This window comes from Ranitomeya variabilis, chromosome 3 (genome assembly GCF_051348905.1).
Source record: "Ranitomeya variabilis isolate aRanVar5 chromosome 3, aRanVar5.hap1, whole genome shotgun sequence".
Classification (NCBI taxonomy): domain Eukaryota; kingdom Metazoa; phylum Chordata; class Amphibia; order Anura; family Dendrobatidae; genus Ranitomeya; species Ranitomeya variabilis.
In genome coordinates this window covers 462,279,695-462,300,071 of record NC_135234.1, presented here as the reverse complement: position 1 = coordinate 462,300,071, position 20,377 = coordinate 462,279,695, and the positions used below count along the sequence as shown (strand labels likewise).

Here is a 20,377-nt window from a genome sequence, read left to right as displayed (position 1 = left end):
AAACAGATGATATTACAAGAATGGAAAGATGCTGAACGTAGACTGATAGTATCGTGAGAATTTAAAAGTCGTCTACCATTTGATCCGGAAGACATCAAGGCATGGGAGGAAATTCCGAAGATCGACGTGCCTATAGCCAAAGTTACTAAAAAAACGGCTATTCCATTCGAGGACTCTTCTAGTCTCAGAGACGCTATGGACCGCAAAGCAGATATTCTGTTGCGCCGTTCATGGGAGACGTCGGCAGCACTGATAAAAGCTAACATTGCAGCCACATCAGTAGCTAGATCAATGTATTTGTGGATGGGGCAGTTAGAGGAACATTTGGTGAATAAAACCCCACGGGCCGATTTGATTTCCTCCTTACCCATCATAAAATCTGCCACAGCCTTTATGGCGGACACATCAGCAGAATCCGTTAGATTTGCGGCCAGAAATAGTTCGTTATCCAATGCGACTCGTAGAGCTATATGGCTCAAATCTTGGTCAGGGGATAATGCATCAAAAAACAAATTATGTGCTATTCCCTTTTCAGGGTCCAAGGTATTTGGACAAGCATTAGACGATATTCTGGAATCCGCATCAGATAATAAAAAAGGTTTTCCTGAGGAAAAACCGAAAAAATTCCAGCCATTTCGGAAGAGACCTCCACCTCGAAGTTCCTATAAATTCAAGCAGCCGGATTATAGAGAACAGTGGAGACCCAGCAGAGGTTCCTATAGAGGTGCCTATTCTCAGAACCGAAGGGGAAGAAACTCCCTGTTTGGGTCAAGCCCTAGATCTAGGAGACAATGACGCCATAGGTATAGGGGGCAGGCTCAGTCTCTTTCTGGACAACTGGAAAGAAGTGACAAAAAATGCCTATGTCCTAAAAATCATTTCAGAGGGTTACAGGATAGAGCTCATATCCCCAGCACCACAGAGGTGTATCTCACCTACCAAGGTGGCAAAAGATTCACCAATGTTCATAGACATTCTGAAGTTGTTCAGTTCTCAAGTTATAGTGCGGGTCCCCACAACAGAAATAGCCAAAGGTCACTACTCTTCACTATTCTCAATCCCAAAGCCATCAGGGGAAACACGCACAATAATAAACTTAAAACCATTGAACGTCTATGTAAAATACAAAAGATTCAGAATGGAATCAATAAAAACAACGGTCCATCTCATAGACAAAGATGCGGTAATGTGTACGCTAGACCTAAAAAGTGCGTATCATCAGGTTCCAATCCATGCAACATCTCAGGAGCTTCTGAGGTTTTCTGTAAAGTTTCCGGACCAAACCTGCCACCTTCAATTTCAAGGTCTCCCGTTCGGCCTGGCGTCAGCACCGAGGATATTTACAAAATTGGTGGCGGAAGTGGTGGCATACTTAAGAAACGAAGGAATTACAATAATTCCTTATCTGGACGATTTTCTGCTGGTAGCCAGAACAAGAAACATCTTAATCCTACACAGAGATCGAGCCATTGCAGTCCTAAAATATCTAGGTTGGGTCGTGAATCAAGAAAAATCTCACATGAAACCCGAATCTCGGAAGGTATTTTTGGGAGTTCTTCTAGATGCCACCACAAGACAATCCTTTTTGCCAAGAGAAAAACAGGTGTCAATAAGAGCATTAATCATGGAATTCATAAAGCACCAGGTCACTATAAGATCAGCCATGAAGGTCTTAGGGAAGATGACAGCCTGTATCACTTGCGTAAGGTGGGCACAGGCTCACTCAAGATTGCTACAGGATCAGGTTCTCTCGGCATGGGATCGACGTCAGTCATCACTGGACAGAGTAATCCACCTATCAAAGGCAGTAAAAAAGTCATTGCACTGGTGGACACAATACAGCAACCTAAGAGTGGGGGTTCCATGGACCTGTACCCCGTGTGTGGTGATCACTACGGATGCCAGCCAGTGGGGTTGGGGAGCCCATCTAGAAGGATCATTCGTCCAGGGCAGATGGCCAAAGGATATCAGTCGAAGATCTTCAAACTACAGAGAGCTTTACGCTATTTGGGAAGCTCTAAGAAGGAATCACTCCCGTTTAAAAAACCAACATGTGAAAATCTTAACGGACAACATGACAGCAGTATCCTTCATAAGACACCAAGGAGGTCCCAGATACAAACCACTTCAGGAATTGGCACGGAAAATATTTTCTTGGGCAGAAAACACAGTCCTGTCAATCACAGCAGTCCACTTAGAAGGATCTCAAAACGTCCTGGCCGATTATCTGAGCAGGAAAGAAGTCTGTCCCACAGAATGGGAATTAAACCAAGAAATCTTTCACCAATTATGTCATCGCTGGGGGACTCCCAGGATAGATCTATTCGCTACAAGAAAAAATTCGAAGGTGGCCAGATTCTATTCCCTCAACCCTACAGACATACCAGAAGCAGTCGACGCCTTGAGTCAAACATGGGTCGAACCACTATCCTATGCTTTTCCCCCAATAGCACTCATTCCGAGGGTCCTCAGGAAGATTCAGGAAGACCAAGCAACAGTTCTGATGATAGTACCATTCTGGCCAAGAAGGAGCTGGTTTCCGTTGTTAGGAGCCATGGCGATGGACAGTCCAGTCAGTCTTCCTCTATGGAAGGAAATGATTCATCAAGGGCCAGTGTTACATCAAAACCCGGAACGATTGCACCTTTCAGCATGGATCCTGAGAGGGACATCCTGAAATCGCGAGGGTTATCTGATGAAGTCATGTCAACGATCCAAGCTAGTCGTAAACCAGTAACTTCATCAATTTATTACAAAATTTGGAAGAAGTTCTGTATGAGAGGTGGCAGGTCGGCCGGAATGTCAGAAAACCCGGATGTGCCCAGAGTTCTGGATTTTCTCCAATCGGGATTTAATATGGGGCTGAGACCTAGTACCCTTAAAGTACAAATTTCAGCACTTAGCACATTTCTGGATTATCCATTAGCCTCTCACCCGTGGATAATGAGATTCATAAAAGCTGTCCAGAGATTACGTCCCACAGTTAGGCAATTAACTCCCCCGTGGGATTTAAATTTAGTACTCAGAGCCCTATGTAAAGATCCTTTTACCCAGAAAGATGACATGCCCATTGCAATAAGAACTTGGAAAACAGCCTTTTTGGTAGCTATTACGACAGCCAAAAGAGTAGGGGAAATACAAGCCCTATCAATTAGGGACCCGTACCTCCAGGTTCGTGAGGATCATATAATCCTAAAACTAGATCCATCATTTATTCCCAAAGTAGCTTCAGTACAAAACAGAAATCAGGAAATAATTCTACCCTCCTTTTGCAATAAACCCTCTAATACAAAAGAACAATCTTTACATTCTCTTGATGTCAGACAGGCAGTACTAGATTATTTAGAGGCCACTAGTACTTGGAGAAAGGATCCCAATCTTTTTGTCCTGTTTGGGGGTAAAAATAAGGGTAAAAAAGCATCCAAAACATCTATAGCTAGATGGATCACTACAGTAATCTCAAAAGCCTATGTGTCAGAAGGGGTAGATTGTCCTGTGGGAATAAAAGCCCATTCAACTCGGGCCATTTCAGCGTCATGGGCCGAACGGGCAGGGGCATCATTAGAACAAATTTGTAAAGCTGCGACTTGGGCCAGTGTGAACACATTCTGTAAACACTACAAATTGGATGTGTTAGCAAACCAACAAATGTCTTTTGGGAGAAAGGTTCTCCAGGCAGTTGTCCCACCCTAAAGGAGTTTCTTTGGTATTCTCCAGCGTGCTGTCAGGGGGACGTCCTGGAAAATGGGTATTATACCTACCGATAATTCGGTTTCCAGGAGTCCATCCTGACAGCACCGTTACTTCCCCCCCTTATGTATACTATGTCATATGCTGTAAATATGATTTGGTTAATAAAATTCAAATGTTATCTATCCATGGTGTGGTACTTGTCAAAACACTAAAGGAAAGGGGGCGGAGTGGGACCTTTTAACCTCTCGTGTTGTTTCCTGTCCCAGCAAGGAGGAGGAGGACGTCCTCCAGCGTGCTGTCAGGATGGACTCCTGGAAACCGAATTATCGGTAGGTATAATACCCATTTTTTCCCCAGTAGTTGCACTTTCACTAAGGCACCTGAAAAGTATTGTACCACTATTAACCCGCAGGTGGAGTATTGAGGCACGTGACAAGTTCCCTTTAAAAGTATTGTACCAAGAATGAAAATTACAAACTGTCAGCCGAACCTGTGCTAAGTAGGTTTTTTTTCCTGTTGGAAGCTACAAATTGTAAGTGGAAAGTCTGCAATAAAATAAAAAATGCCTACATATAAACTGTTCTGGCTTGTGAGGTGCTTCTATTGCTTGTGCTCAAAAGAAAACAAGGTTTTAGTACCATGATAGCCATGTGGAAGAATATTAGTTGCTATCAGGAATATTTCCATACTTGTGCAGTACATTTTGGGTGCAATGCTTTTACAGACTCTCACTTCAAATGGATCTGTCATCAGATTACATATTACAAAAAAAACCTTCCTTTAGTTTGTAAATTACCGTATGCAGGCAACCTGAAATGGATTTTTAAAATAATTACACCAGCCCAAGAAAGGTCTAAGATCTATTTAATAATGTATGCAGTTTGTTAAGAGAAATTTGGTGACAGTTCCTCTTGTTTGTTTTTTCAAAAAAAAGCATTTAACAAGTATCAAAACACTGGTGCAGAGTTTTTACCAAAAAACTGCACACAACTGCTGGCACTGTGCATTTTTATAAAAGCATAAACTGGAGGTTCTGATTCTGTAAGTGGAGACCAAGTTGGTAAAATGTGGTAATTACATTCAATGGATCTGCTCAAGGAGAATCTGCAGCTTCCTTTCAAAGAAAAATAATTTTTTACATAAGAGGGAGTAAAAAAATACCATACCAGTCTTAACCCGATCTCTGATCCGTGTTGGAGAGCTGTAGAACGTCCCAGACCTGCTGACTGCATTTATCACCAAGCTAATCTTATGTCATGTCCCCTAGCTGTGCCCCCCCCCCCCCACTTCTAATCCATAGGCTAAAACCGAGGGATCCAGTATATGAACAGCCTCCTCTTATCTGCCACCTGCATTTACTTGTTTTTAGGGAAAGTCTGTGTTCTTGTTTTCGCTCATTCTTATCTATATTGTTATTTTAAGAGCTAGGTTTTAAAGACTTGAACAAAGTCTATTACAGTATGCACATCAAGGATTGTAACTTTTTAATCATCACTGAGCTCAATAAAGAGTAATTATCGAGAAGTGGTGGTAAAGATTTTCATTGGCCAGGGAGCAGCCACTGAGCGATGATCGAGGCAGTGGTGTTCTACTTCCTACACTGTTTGCAGTCAGCCACTAAAGGATCAGGCAACAGCTGTTCGGCGGGGTTGCTGCTTGTCACATATTGTTGACCTATGCTAAGGATACAATTTGACATTTTTTTTTTCTTTAGCGCAATAAACTGATGAAATTCACGTCCCTGTAATGAGCACAGTAGACAGAGGGTTTTTCATGTCTGTACCAGTCTGTTTTTCTTCCTCTCATTTGAGTAATTGTATCTATTGATAACTAATAAGGTTGATGTTTTAGTAGCATATCCTTGTTTTGCAGGACACTGTAGTGGATTTATGGCCAGCAGGTGACATCATGCACCATCGTTGGCTGCTACTTATTGCATGCTTCTGGGTCCTGTTCATGCTAATGGTTGCAAGCAAGTTCATCACCCGCACAATGAGAAGCCCAGAGAGTAAGTAAGGAAAGGACTTTCTTGCATTCATTATTATTATTTTGTTTTACAAGACACAGTACTATTATTAATTTTGCAGAAGCAGTCCAGTTAGGTGGATCTTCTCTTTAAAGGGAACCTGTCACCCCCAAAGTCGAAAGTGAGCTAAGGCCACCAGCATCAGGGGCTTATCTACAGCATTCTGTAAGGCTGCCGTCACACTAGCAGTATTTGGTCAGTATTTTACATCAGTATTTGTAAGCCAAAACCAGGAGTGGAACAATTAGAGGAAAAGTATAATAGAAACATATGCACCACTTCTGCATTTATCATCCACTCCTGGTTTTGGCTTACAAATACTGAGGTAAAATACTGACCAAATACTGCTAGTGTGATGGCAGCCTAATGCTGTAGATAAGCCCCCGATGTATTCTGAAAGATGAGAAAAAGAGGTTAGATTATACTCACCCAGGGGCGGTCCCAGTCCGGTTCTGGTCCGATGGGCGTCGCTGTCCGGTCTCGGGCCTCCCATCTTCTTACGATGACGTCTTGTATTCACGCTGCGGCTCCGGCGCAGGCATACTTTCTCTGCCCTGTTGAGGGCAGCTCAAAGTACTGCAGTGCGCAGGCGCCGGGCCTCTCTGACCTTTCCCTGCGCACTGCAGTACTTTGCGCTGCCCTCAACAGGGCCGACAAAGTACGCCTGCGCAGGAGCCGCGGCAAGAAGACAAGAAGAGGACGTGATCCTATGAAGATAGGAGGCGCCTGACTGGACCGCGACATCCATTGGACCGGACCGCAGCGGGACCGCCCCTGGGGGAGTATAGTATAACCTCTTTTTCTCATCTTTCAGGTTACATCTGGGGCTTATCTACAGCATTACAGAATGCTGTAGATAAGCCCCTGATGCTGGTGGACTTAGCTCACCTTCGATTTTGGGGGTGACAGGTTCCCTTTAACGTTCCTATTTTCACTTCTTTGCAGTTTTATTCGCTTCAATAATAGCACATCCTAAAGTGTTTTTTCCAGACACCGATATTTGATATTGCAGATTTGTTGCACCTTTTTGCTATATCAGGTTTTTTTTTTTTTTTTCATTGCATTTTTTCACATGCATGTATTTTTGCCACACTTTTGACTCTGCGGTTTTTATGTCTTAATGATATGTCATGTTTTAAATTAGGCTGTTTTGTTTTTAACCCCTTCATGACCCAGCCTATTTTGACCTTAATGACCTGGCCATTTTTTGCAATTCTGACCAGTGTCCCTTTATGAGGTAATAACTCAGGAACGCTTCAACGGATCCTGAGATTGTTTTTTCGTGACATATTGGGCTTCATGATAGTGGTAAATTTAGGTCGATAATTTCTGCGTTTTATTTGTGAAAACGGTAATTTGGCGAAAATTTCGCAATTTTTAATTTTTATTCTGTTAAACCAGAGAGTTATGTGAGCACAATTTTGGAAACAAATTTTTTTTTTGCTAGGAAGTTATAAGGGTTAAAATTTGACCAGTGATTTCTCATTTTTACAACAAAATTTACAAAACCATTTTTTTAGGGACCACCTCACATTTGAAGTCAGTTTGAGGGTTCTATATGGCTGAAAATACCCAAAAGTGACACCATTCTAAAAACTACACCCCTCAAGGTGCTCAAAACCACATTCAAGAAGTTTATTAACCCTTCAGGTGCTTCACAGCAGCAGAAGCAACATGGAAGGAAAAAATGAACATTTAACTTTTTAGTCACAAAAATGATCTTTTAGCAACAATTTTTTTATTTTCCCAAGGGTAAATGGAGAAACTGAACCACGAAAGTTGTTGTCCAATTTGTCCTGAGTATGCTGATACCTCATATGTGGGGGTAAACCACTGTTTGGGCGCACGACAGGGCTCGGAAGGGAAGGAGCGCCATTTGACTTTTTGAATGAAAATTTGGCTCTAATCTTTAGCGGACACCATGTCGCGTTTGGAGAACCCCGTGTGCCTAAACATTGGAGCTCCCCCACAAGTGACCCCATTTTGGAAACTAGACCCCCCAAGGAACTTATCTATATGCATAGTGAGCACTTTGAACCCCTCAGATGCTTCACAAATTGATCCGTAAAAATGAAAAAGTCCTTTTTTTTTCACAAAAAATTTCTTTTAGCCTCAATATTTTCATTTTCACGTGGGCAACAGGATAAAATGGATCCTAAAATTTGATGGGCAATTTCTCATGAGTACGCCGATACCTCATATGTGGGGGTAAACCACTGTTTGGGCGCACGGCAAGGCTCGGAAGGGAAGGCGTGCCATTTGGCTTTTTGAATGGAAAATTAGCTCAGATCATTAGCGGACACCATGTTGCGTTTGGAGAGCCCCTGTGTGCCTAAACATTGGAGCTCCCCCACAAGTGACCCCATTTTGGAAACTAGACCTCCCAAGGAACTAATCTAGATGTGTAGTGAGCACTTTGAACCCTAAAGTGCTTCACAGAAGTTTATAACGCAGATCCATGAAAATAAAAAATAATTTTTCTTTTCTCCAAAATGATATTTTAGCCCGCAATTTTTTATTTTCCCAAGGGTAACAGGAGAAATTTGACCCCAAAAGTTGTTGTCCAGTTTCTCCTGAGTACGCTGATACCCTATATGTGGGGGTAAACCTTTGTTTGGGCACACGTCGGGGCTCGGAAGGGAGAGAGCACCATTTGACTTTTTCAACGCAAGATTGGCTGGAATCAATGGTGGCACAATGTCACGTTTGGAGACCCCCTGATGTGCCTAAACAGTGGAAGCCCCTCAATTATAACTCCAACACTAACCCCAACACACCCCTAACCCTAGTCTTAACTCTAATTCCAACCCTAACCCTAAGGCTATGTGCCCACGTTGCGGATTTGTGTGTGGATTTTTCCGCACCGTTTTTGAAAAATCTGCAGGTAAAACGCACTGCGCTTTACCTGCGGATTTACCGCGGATTTCCAGTGTTTTTTGTGTGGATTTCACCTGCGGATTCCTATTATGGAGCAGGTGTAAAACGCTGCGGAATCCGCACAAAGAATTGACATGCTGCGGAAAATACAACGCAGCTTTTCCGTGCTGTATTTTCCGCACCATGGGCACAGCGGATTTGGTTTTCCATAGGTTTACGTGGTACTGTAAACGTGATGGAAAACTGCTACGAATCCGCAGCGACCAATCCGCTGAGGATCCGCAGCCAAATCCGCACCGTGTGCACATAGCCTAATTCTAGCCCTAAGTGCAACCCTAGCCCTAACGGAAAAACAAAAATAAATATATTTTCTGTATTTTATTATTGGGGGGGTTTATTTACTATTTTTTTTATTTTGATCGCTGTGATAGGTTCTATCACAGCGATCAAAATGTACAGGGAACGAATCTGCCGGCCCATGCGAGAAGACCGAGGACACCGGGAGGGACACCGGGACTAGGTAAGTATGGGGGGGTGCGATCGGACAGCGGGGGGGCGGAGGGGAGAGGAAGGCGCTTGGGACCGGACGGAGGGGTAGGGAACACTGACGGCGGCTGCAGATCGCCGCTGTCAGTCGGTGGGGGGGCCAGATCGGGGTTTCTGGATTGTAATATTTCACCAGTTTTCATAGGTGAAATAATACAGATTGCTCTGATTGGCTGTTTCACTTTCCACAGCCAATCAGAGCGATCGTAGCCACGGGGGGGGGCGAAGCCACCCCCCCTGGGCTGTAGTACCACTCCCCCCTGTCCCTGTAGGTCGGGTGAAATTGGAGTTAACCCTTTCACCCGGCCTGCAGGAACGCGATCATTCTGTGACACAGCATATGCGTCACAGGTCGGATTGGCACCGACTTTCATGACGCATATGCTGTGTCACAGGTCGGGAAGGGGTTAATACTTCATGGTATTTGAGTATGATAAAACTTTATTGATGAAATCATGTGCAGATTACATTCTCTGTTATAGTGTTTCCGCAACAGAAACCCACTGAAACCGTGTTTGTATTTTTTTTTTGTTTTATTGCAACTAATGCAATTGTAAGGGAAAAATCCGTCCATATACATCAGTATACTCACAAGAGAAATTAATGAAAGTTGCTATTAACAAAAAAAAATTAACAATTAAAAAAAAATGTAAAGCATCAATGTTTTAATATATATTTTTTTAAATATTATAATTTTGTTATTGATGAAGTAAAATATGAAAAATAATTTAAAAGGAATCTTGTCACCTCATTTTTTTGCATATAAGCTGGGGCTTATCTAAAGCATTCTGTAATTCTGTAGATAACCCCTTGATATAACCTGAAAGATAAGAAAAACTAGTTAGATTATACTCACCCAGGGATGGTTCAGTTCAGGTCCCATGGGTGTCGTGGGTCTGGCGCCTCCCATCTTCATGCGATGAAGTCCTCTTCCTTGCTTCTGTTGCGGCTCCTGCGCAGGCGTAATTCTGTAGATAAGCCCCTAATGGCAGTGGCCTCGCTTATATGCGAAAAATGAGGTGACAGATTCCCTTTAACCCCTTCCTGACGTCGGACGGGATAGTACGTCCGACGTCAGGTCCCCTGCTTTGATGCAGGGCTCCGCGGTGAGCCCGCATCAAAGCCGGGACATGTCAGCTGTTTTGAACAGCTGACATGTGCCCGCAATAGCGGCGGATGAAATCGCGATTCACCCGCCGCTATTAACTAGTTAAATGCCGCTGTCAAACACAGACAGCGGCATTTAACTACCGCATCCGGCCGGGCGGCCGGAAATGACGTCATCGCCGACCCCCGTCACATGATCGGGGGTCGGCGATACTTCAGTATTGTAACCATAGAGGTCCTTGAGACCTCTATGGTTACTGATCGCCGGTAGCTGTGAGCGCCACCCTGTGGTCGGCGCTCACACACACCTGATTTTCTGCTGCATAGCAGCGATCCGATGATCGCTGTTATGTAGCAGAGGCGATCGAGCTGTGCCTGCTTCTAGCCTCCCATGGAGGCTATTGAAGCACGGCAAAAGTAAAAAAAAAAAAAAGTTAAAAAAAATTTGAAAAAATAAAAAAAACATAAAAGTTTAAATCACCCCCCTTTCGCCCCAATCAAAATAAATCAATAAAAAAAAAAATCAAACCTACACATTTGGTATCGCCGCGTTCATAATCGCCCGATCTATCAATAAAAAAAAAAAAAGCATTAACCTGATCGCTAAACGGCGTAATGAGAAAAAAATCTGAAATGCCAGAATTACGTTTTTTTGGTCGCCGTGACATTGCATTAAAATGCAATAACGGGCGATCAAAAGAACGTATCTGCACCAAAATGGTATCATTAAAAACGCCAGCTCGGCACGCAAAAAATAAGCCCTCAACCGACCCCAGATCATGAAAAATGGAGACGCTACGAGTATCGGAAAATGGCACAATTTTTTTTTTTTTTTAGCAAAGTTTGGAATTTTTTTTCACCACTTAGGTAAAAAATAACCTAGTCATGTTAGGTGTCTATGAACTCGTAATGACCTGGAGAATCATAATGGCAGGTCAGTTTTAGCATTTAGTGAACCTAGCAAAAAAGCCAAGCAAAAAACAAGTGTGGGATTGCACTTTTTTTGCAATTTCACCGCACTTGGAATTTTTTTCCCGTTTTCTAGTACACGACATGGTAAAACCAATGATGTCGTTCAAAAGTACAACTCGTCCTGCAAAAAATAAGCCCTCACATGGCCAAATTGACGGAAATATAAAAAAGTTATGGCTCTGGGAAGGAGGGGAGTGAAAAAACGAATACGGAAAAATAGAAAATCCCACGGTCATGAAGGGGTTAAAAAGGCTTGGTATTTCCATTAGGGGAGCAACTTCTCAAATTTGTCATGAAAACCTAGAGTACAGCTTGCTCACATTACCACTGCAGTAAATGTGGGCGGGGTCTGCTCACTTGTCTGATTTTGCCTATCTTGTCTTCTGATTGTTTGTAAAAGGCTAAGCGAGGATAAAGTTTAGGATCACAGTGAGGAGCCATTTTGTTGGTGACTTCCAGTGATACTGACATACACAGTGTCACCAAGGACTGCCGATAGCGCAGATTCTGTTGGTTGGTGCTACTCGTTTTATTATGAGCCAGTGTTAGATACCTGGAGTGTATCACATGCATTATTAGATAGGCGTAGAGTAACATATGCTGGAATTATCACATTATAGGATTATATATTGAGCTTAGTGGAGTGCATGACATAGGATGGGATTAGATACGTAGTATGTAATGCATGTAATGTGTGAACCTGCTCCATCCACTTCTATAGGAGCAGTGGTTTAATGTGTGCATCCACTGTAACTATTAAACTTTATAGCAGAGCAGGGAGACATGCTCTCCCTGCACTGCCACACAGCCACTGTGGGACCCTTGAGCTGGGCAGGGGAACCTAGCATAGAAGTAGATAGAGGAGGGTCACACGTTACACCACTGCTCCCATAGAAGCGGATGGAGTGGGGTCACACATTTGAAAAGGTGAGCAGTGGTGTAATGTGTGACCCCGCTCTGTCCACTTCTATGGGAGCAGTAGTGTAATGCGTTAACCTTCTTCGTCCACTACTTTGCTACTCCAATAGAAGTACAGTAGATAAAGCGGGGTCACACATAACACCACTGATCCCATATATATGGACCAAATGGGGTTACACATTTCTAATGGAGCAGTGGTGTAATACTTGACCCCACTTAGTCCACTTCTAGGGGAGCAGTGGTGTAATGTGTGACCCCACTCTGTGTCCACTATATTAGTATCCCATAGAAGTGAACAGGGCAGTGTCAAGACATTACACCACTGCTCTCTTTGAAATGTGTAACCTTGCTCTTTACACTTCTATGGGATCAGTGGTATAATAACATAGATCTCCTGTATTTATATGTCACAAGCCTTCTGCATATAATAAACTTGCACCTTTTTAGTGCACCCATTAGTGGCACGAAAGGGTGTTTAGCCTGGTTCACACTAACAAATGAAAAAAATGATGTAGGGTCTCCCCTATTATTGATAACCAGCCAAGGTAAAGCCGACAGCTGCGGTCTTATAATATGAGGCTTGGAAGGTCCCTGGTTATTGGGCCCTTTCCATCCTAAAAATAGCAGCCCGCAGCCGCCTCAGAATTGGCGAATCACATTAGATGTGCCAATTCTGGCGCTTCGCCTTTGCTTTCCCGACTGCCTTGGTGCGGTGGCAATCCGGGTAATGCTGGTTGGCGTTGATGACAGCTGTGATTTGATAGACACCACAGCTGTGGTGTCTATCAGAAGCCCCCAATACTGGAGGCTCGTTCAGAGAATGAGTCTCCATAGCCTGTATCAGCAGCCACTCTGGGTCCTGCTGCACTCCGAGATCCGGTGGCTGTGATGAGCAGTGACATCTGTAACTACACCGCTCAACACAGTCACCGAGCCCTCTGTATCATGGATACATATAGTGCACAACAGTATAATGGCTGTATATAGTGCTCCACTTTATAATGGGCCCCATGCTGTTATGTCTCCATCCTTGTATATAACTCCCTCTCTGGTATAGGTCTCTATATTGACCCCATATATTCAACATAGAAAAACAATAAACGCTTCTACTTGCATTTCCTGCACTCTTTTTCTGTGAGTTCATGTCTGCGGTGAACGGTGATCGCAGCCTGTACTTTAGAGGCTGTGATCACTGCTCTCCGCCGAGACTCTCCTCAATGCAAGGAGCTTCCTCAATACAAGACATTCGGTTGCTGTCCAACCGCAGTCTATGTTCAGGGGCTGCCATATGTGAGGTGTGTAAGTGTCCTGCTCAGATATTTACACATCCCCAAATAAAAATGGCAGCCTTCAGGGGCTAAACTAAAACTTAATGAATAAAAAAAAATTAATGTTGTACATTTAATTTTGTATTAAAAATAATTTAATATATAATCAATAATTAAGCAAAATAAAAAATTTTGCATTTCCAGTTAACATGCTATATTTTTTTGCAATAAAAATAAGCAGCATCAAAAACTTGTAGTTTGATCTTAATTTAAAGAACAACAGTTGGTTTTCATCATTTTTGGTAATCTGGTTTTTGCTCTTTTGTGTTTTTTTTGTTTTTTTTTTGTTTTTTTTTTCTGTCCAAAACAAGGGTATGGAATACGGCAGGGATCATTAACAATTGTACCGGACTTGGAGAAAATGACAGTGACTGAAGCAAGAAAGTTCCAAGTTGAAAGTCAGGTATATACCCTACATTTAAAGGAAAATAAATATATTACAGAAGATTGCAATTTTATTTCTATTTTTTTTTTTTTTTTAACACGTGTTAGACCTGGATTGTGTGTTTTGGCTAAAGATTTTATTTTAACAAAAATTTTCAATTTTGTATTTCTTGCCCCATTTATGTGTGTTTTGTGATTTGCTATTGTAATTTAACACAGTGCATGTACACAGATAATTTACTCACTGCTGAGAAAATATGCAATGTAAAATTGTCTGCCATTTTAGACCCAAGTTCTCATGATGAGTATTCGGTGAGTTTTTGATGCTGTAGGATTTCTGCACTAATTTGCTGAATTAGTTTACTTGTGTTTTTTGTTGCTTTTTTTATTTTTTTTTTAATTGCATTTTTGATTCTTAGCTCTTCTCTCCTTTTGGTTGATAATCTTTTAAATAAAATGACATACTGTTGCTTAGCTTTAATAACACTTTTTATTATTATAATCATGTGCAGATTACGTGTGTGTGTGTGTGCGTGTGCGCGCACGCGTTTCCACTGCAGAAAATGTGGATATAATAATAATAATCTTTATTTTTATATAGCGCTAACATATTTCGCAGCGCTTTACAGTTTTGCACACATTATCATCACTGTCCCCGATGGAGCTCACAATCTAAATTCCCTATCAGTATGTCTTTGGAATGTGGGAGGAAACCGGAGAACCCAGAGGAAACCCACGCAAACACGGAGAGAACATACAAACTCTTTGCAGATGTTGTCCTTGGTGGGGTTTGAACCCAGGACTCCAGCGCTGCAAGGCTGCAGTGTTAACCGTGCTGCCCACCGTGCTGCTGATATGTTTATTTTCCTCATCTCGTTCAAGCCTTTGTGGAAAATCTGCACATAAAATGCGTGTTTACCACAAGAGATATTGACATGTTGCAGATTTCAAAATCACACCTCAGATCAGTTTTCATAGTAGAAATAAGACACAGAGCATGAGATTTCTATAAATTCCACTCACTTTCCTGGAACTGCAATGTGCTGTATATTTTCGTGCCTAGAACTCACCAATGCTCATCTTGGGAACTTAGCCTTGGGGTATGTTCACACAAGCATAAAAAAAAAAATCTATGAGTTTAATTCAGAACATTGGACGTTTTTTTTTTTTTTCACACTTGTCATCCGTATAATCCATTTCTTACAGCATCAGCTATTCATCATTTACCAGACTTAGTTACCTATGTTACAGTATTACAATGTATCCGTAAAAAAAACCTGATGCGGTTCTGTGGCTCCTTATGGCATACAATTATATTTATTTTTTTTACCACATGCACACCAATAGATTTGAATCGGTGAGTCTCTTCCAATTTACACAGATTTTGTCAGTGAAAAATGGCTCATCTGAACTGCCCTATTGAATGACATTGCTCTATTTTTTCCCTAAACTGCACTGGAGCCGAAAATATGGTTATGTGAGCGAGCTCTTATAGTGTGGAATTTCACTTCAGATTTCACAGTTTGCGATGAAGAGGATTAAAGCTACCATAATCTGCAACATTTCCACAATGAAATCCACTTTGGTTGTATCTCCAGGTTTCTTGCTGTGGATAGCGTTCGGTGCGTAAGTCGCACTTGCCCTACCCTATGAAACGACTTGTTTGACATTATTTTTGTTGTTTACAGTATTTAAAAAAAAAAAAAATAGAACGTCAATTTAACATGGGTGTATGCAATAAGAATTTACGCTCTGTAGGGAAAGTATGAATTGTAAATTGTCAACGTCCTTGTCATTTTATGTTGTGGATTTTCACTACTTACAATGCCAAGCGTATAAACTGCTCTAATCTGTAGCATTTTCACAATTAAATCCACTACAAATTATTTGTATGTCTGATTTCGTGCTGTATATAGCATGCAGTGCATAAGTCCTGTGTGACCTACCTGAAGAAATTGCTTGTCTGCCTTTGTTTTTGCTGTTTACTGTGCATAACACGGCTACTTTCACACTGGCGTTAACTGCATTACGTCGCAATGCATCGTTTTGCCGAAAAAACGCATCCTGCAAAAGTGCTTGCAGGATGCGTTTTTTCTGCATTGACTAACATTAGCGATGCATTTGCGACGCAATGACACACGTCGCAACCGTCGTGCGATGGTTGCGCCGTGCTGTGGCGGACCGTCGGGAGCAAAAAACGTTACATGTAACGTTTTTTGCTCCCGACGGTCCGCTTTTTCCGACCGCGCATGCGCGGCCGGAACTCCGCCCCCACCTCCTCGCACTTCCCCGCACCTCACAATGGGGCAGCAGATGCGCTGGAAAAATGCATCCGCTGGGCCCCGTTGTGTGGCGGAGACAACGCTAGCGTCGGGGACCTCGGCCCGACGCTAGTGTGAAAGTAGCCTTATTCTGACAGCTTAGTTGCTGCAGGGAATCTGTTACAAGTTGTAAACTTCCCTGTCTGAGTGCAGGTTAAATGTGATGACAGATCTGAATAAGTTCTATTCTAGTTCGTGGTTTGCATTCAGGAGTTTAGAGAAAATCGTTGTTTTTACCCTGCAATGTTTGGAAGCTCAGGAGGCCACGTGCATGCTCCCTCAACTTTTCTATAAGACTGGGTTGTCCAACTAGTGGACAACTCCTTTAAAGAGTAACTAGCCTTTCTTCATAAATCAAAAGAACAAAGGCAATATATCTTAGAAAAAAAAAAATGCCTGTTTTGTCACTTGCCAGTCACTTTCTCGTTACCTGTTTCCTACACTTATTCACTCCAAAATGCTCAAATGTGTCTTCAGATCTGCCTTTACTGAGGGATCAAATTGACACCTACTGCCTATAAAAGTCTTTCGAGAGGCAGGGCTGAGGAGTCGGAGTCGTGGAGTCCGAGTTGGAGTCGGTATAAAATGGACCGACTCTTAAAATGTATAATAAATTGGGTACAGTAGTTCAATGCAGTGGGGAATATTTTTTTCATAAGAATTTGGGAAGGTTATGAAATGTCCTATAAATGTCTGTCCTATCCCTGATCTAAGGTCTAGACTTTTAGCTGAGATGAATCTGTGCTGCAGTTTATGTTCATAAGTAGTGAAGCTCCTCCGCTACAGATGAGGGGAAAAAATAAACACAGGGAAGGAAAGCCTACATTTATCTCAGAATTTCTGGAGTGAACAGGAAAGCAGGATTAAAGAAGGTAAGTACTTCCTAAAGCATATCTAAACTTTCAATAAACTGCATAAATCAATAGTGCAGTATATGTTGTCTCTGTATGCTTGATGTTTTAGTTTGTTTTTCCTCTTAGCTCATGTTTGGAGAAATTAGCTGCTCTGATGACTTATATACACTATACGTAGAATATAAGGGGAAAAAAATCTTTCCTTTCATCTCAAATTCAGAAATACAGTAACAGGATCGATGAGGACATATATATTTGTGTGTGTGTGTTCTGGAATGTGATTCAACACAAGCATGCTCCCTCCCTCCTCCCCTCTTCATAGACTATGAAGAAATATTATGTGAAGCATTTAGTGAGCTGTACCCTGTTGAGTCAAGCCTTGACATTGTTAGTTCAGAGTAAAGCTATTTAACAACACATTTTGCAAACTTTATACTCATCATCTGTCCTATTGATTTATGCAAAGATTGTTTTATTTCTATCCCAAATTATACAGTGCATGATTCCCTATTCTTGCAAGAATTACAATATACTTTATTTTTTTTACAGGACAAAATTATTCTGAGAGCGAATTTACAAAATGTCTACGAAGCATCTTATGAAGTCAGCTGTATTTGAGCATTTCAGTGACTCAAGATAATAAACATTTTGTGTGTCAGTGTATAAATGACCCAGATGAAAGCAAATGCTGTGATGCCAAAATCAGTGCATACTCAGGCAGTAGTAAAAATGCTCCTTCAAGAGATTCCAATCTAAAAAGACATTTACAACGCTGCCACCCAGAAGTTACAAAGCTAGGACTGAAAAAGATCACAGCAACACCAAGAAACCAGAGACCAGCACTTCCTGTCATGTAAAGGAGGAGGACAGAGCATCTCAAACGTCAGTTACAAGATATTTTGTAAGTGACAATGTTTCTGTAACAATGACAGCAGATGTGTTTAAAAGACAGCTCATCGAGCTTGTTGTAAAGGCCTGTGTACCATTATCATTATTTGCATGAACAGCTTTAACAGCTCTTAATGGAGGGAGAAATAGCTCGCAAACTTGGTGTTTCTCTGTAAAGAGAAAGTATTAGAAAATTAGTGATTGAAGAAGCCCTTAACCAAAAGGAAGATCTTAAAAAGACTCTCGAGACGCTTTGTATTTCTTAAAATGGATGCCTGCACACGTCAAAGAGTTAACTATTTTGCTATCAATGTTCGATATGTTTGTGAGAACAAAAAAATTGTTACTAAGACACTGGCAGTAAAAGATACTAAAGCTCATCACAGCAGACAGTTTCTCCAGACCTTAGTGGAAAAAGTTCTGCAAGATTATGAACTCAAAAAAAGAACAGGTTCTTGCTAGTGATAATGCTTTAAACATAAGTACAATTAAACTAATGAATGAGAATAATGGTGAACAGCAGCTAGAAGAACATGTCACATTCAGTATGTTGGAAATGGAAGGCTACAGTCCTGTTACCATAACGGAGGAACAAACAGATATTACTACAGAAGAACAGCCAAATGATTATTTACAATTAGATGATCTTGTTGAAGCTGCTTCACACCTCTTTCCTGTTCATCACATGCGCTGTGTTGTGCACAAGCTGCAGCTGGCAATAAGATGCTGCAAGAGGCACATGCTGGAACTCTGATTAGCAAAGTAAGGAAATTGGCTATTGCTGCCAGAACCCCTAAAATTGATTCCATCTTGAAGAAACGTGCTGGAAAAGGGGCAATTGTGGATCAAGCCACTGGGGGGGCAGCACCTATTTAATGATTGAGCGATTGCTTGAGCCGAAACCCTTCCTGGAAGATATGGCCAACCCTCAGGTAACACTACATGAAGGTCAATGGACACCGGTGGCTGAATTGAAGCAATTGCTTCATCACCCATTTACAGTGACTAAAAAGTTACAAGCTGAGGATTTACCTCCTGGCATTTTTATAAGGAGTGGAAGAACTTGTTGTTTTGCCTGTCCCGAAGAGGAGGTTTAATCGCAGATGGCATTGCCGCTTCAATGAAACGGAGAGAGACACTGCTATTAGAAAATAAAATTCTTCTGGCTGCTGTTTATGTGGACCCGAGTCATCGTATATTGCTGCACGATGAACAGCTTACTAAAGGAAAAGAAGCTCTGATTGAGGTAGCAGTTTGGATGAGTGGGCTACAGGACGGCCAAGAGCAAGAGGACTCGGGCCCTGCCAGTGCTGCTGCTGCCGCCGTTCCTTCATCCTCATCAGATGAGGAGATTGATTTTGACAAGTATTTGACGTGGAGCAGGCAAAGCGTTGCTGCAGGTAAAAAGATTCCACTCCCATAGAAAACAGATTGAACGCTTCTACTTCTTTGAGAGCAAGTGAAATATTTTGCTGAAATATGGTCAGTCTTTCATCAAAACTGACTCTGCACAAGGCAATTCCTTTATACCCTGAAATTGTTAGAGATGTTGCCCATGTGGTTACTGCTTTGCTACCAGCCCAAGTTAGTGTAGATAGGTTGTTCTCTAGCCTTAAAATAATTACGTCAGATTTGAGGTCACCAATAAAGGAGGATCTGAGGGAGGCGATACTAATTCTCAGAACAAATTCATAGACTGCACAAATGCTATTCAGTACGTTTTTGTTGAAAACTTTTTTTTCCATTTACTGTAGAGTGTATAATAAATTGTAAATATGCATTTTTTTGTTCTAAAGTTGTTTTCCAATAAATAGAACATAAGGTATATTTAAATGGCCTGATTATTGTATAAAAAAAAAATTAAAAGCATGATGTCACCATTTTACTACAGGGTCATTCCACATCAAGTGGACCAGTTTTAAAAATCGTCCCCACTCGACCTCTGATTTTGCTGAAAATTTATAAGGATGTACATGTATGTTTGAAAAGAGGTTCTGTAATTTTTTAGGGCCAGATCTCAAATACATTGGGCACTGTTGACCTTTCACTGGAGGTTCCACCAAGCCTGCGGCTTCAGCTAAGAGGATTTTGCAAACTTTGGCACACAGCCATTAGCGTTCTATACTGGATATGATGCTGAAATTTGGCATACTAGCTCAACTTTTGCTGCTAAACACGATAAAATTACCGGCTATGACAAAGCAATATTTCGGCCACAATTTTGTGTCAAAGTATCTTGAAAAACGCGTTGCATATAATTTATGCCAAACTTTGCCCATATATAACTCAAGACCAAAAACCAATAGTAACTGGTGCTTTGCCCTGTACACCAAACATCTACATGACTTTGCATTGCTGCAATATCACGGTCAAAGCATATGTATTTGTGGAAATTCTCACACCCACATATGATGAAAAACTTAAAAAAAAAACGAATTTTACCTATTTTTAGGTTAAATT

General features: G+C 41.6%; 1 protein-coding gene across 1 annotated transcript in view; it reads left to right on the top strand.

The window, feature by feature from the left end:
• The window catches only part of CHST10 (carbohydrate sulfotransferase 10), a 64,087-nt gene that overhangs the window by 6,833 nt on the left and 36,877 nt on the right, over positions 1–20,377 (top strand). The window contains exons 2-3 of the mRNA XM_077296609.1: positions 5,566–5,701; positions 13,782–13,873. Of these exons, the coding sequence (XP_077152724.1) occupies positions 5,602–5,701; positions 13,782–13,873 (192 nt within the window). The 5' untranslated portion in view covers positions 5,566–5,601. The remainder of the gene's footprint in view (positions 1–5,565; positions 5,702–13,781; positions 13,874–20,377) is intronic.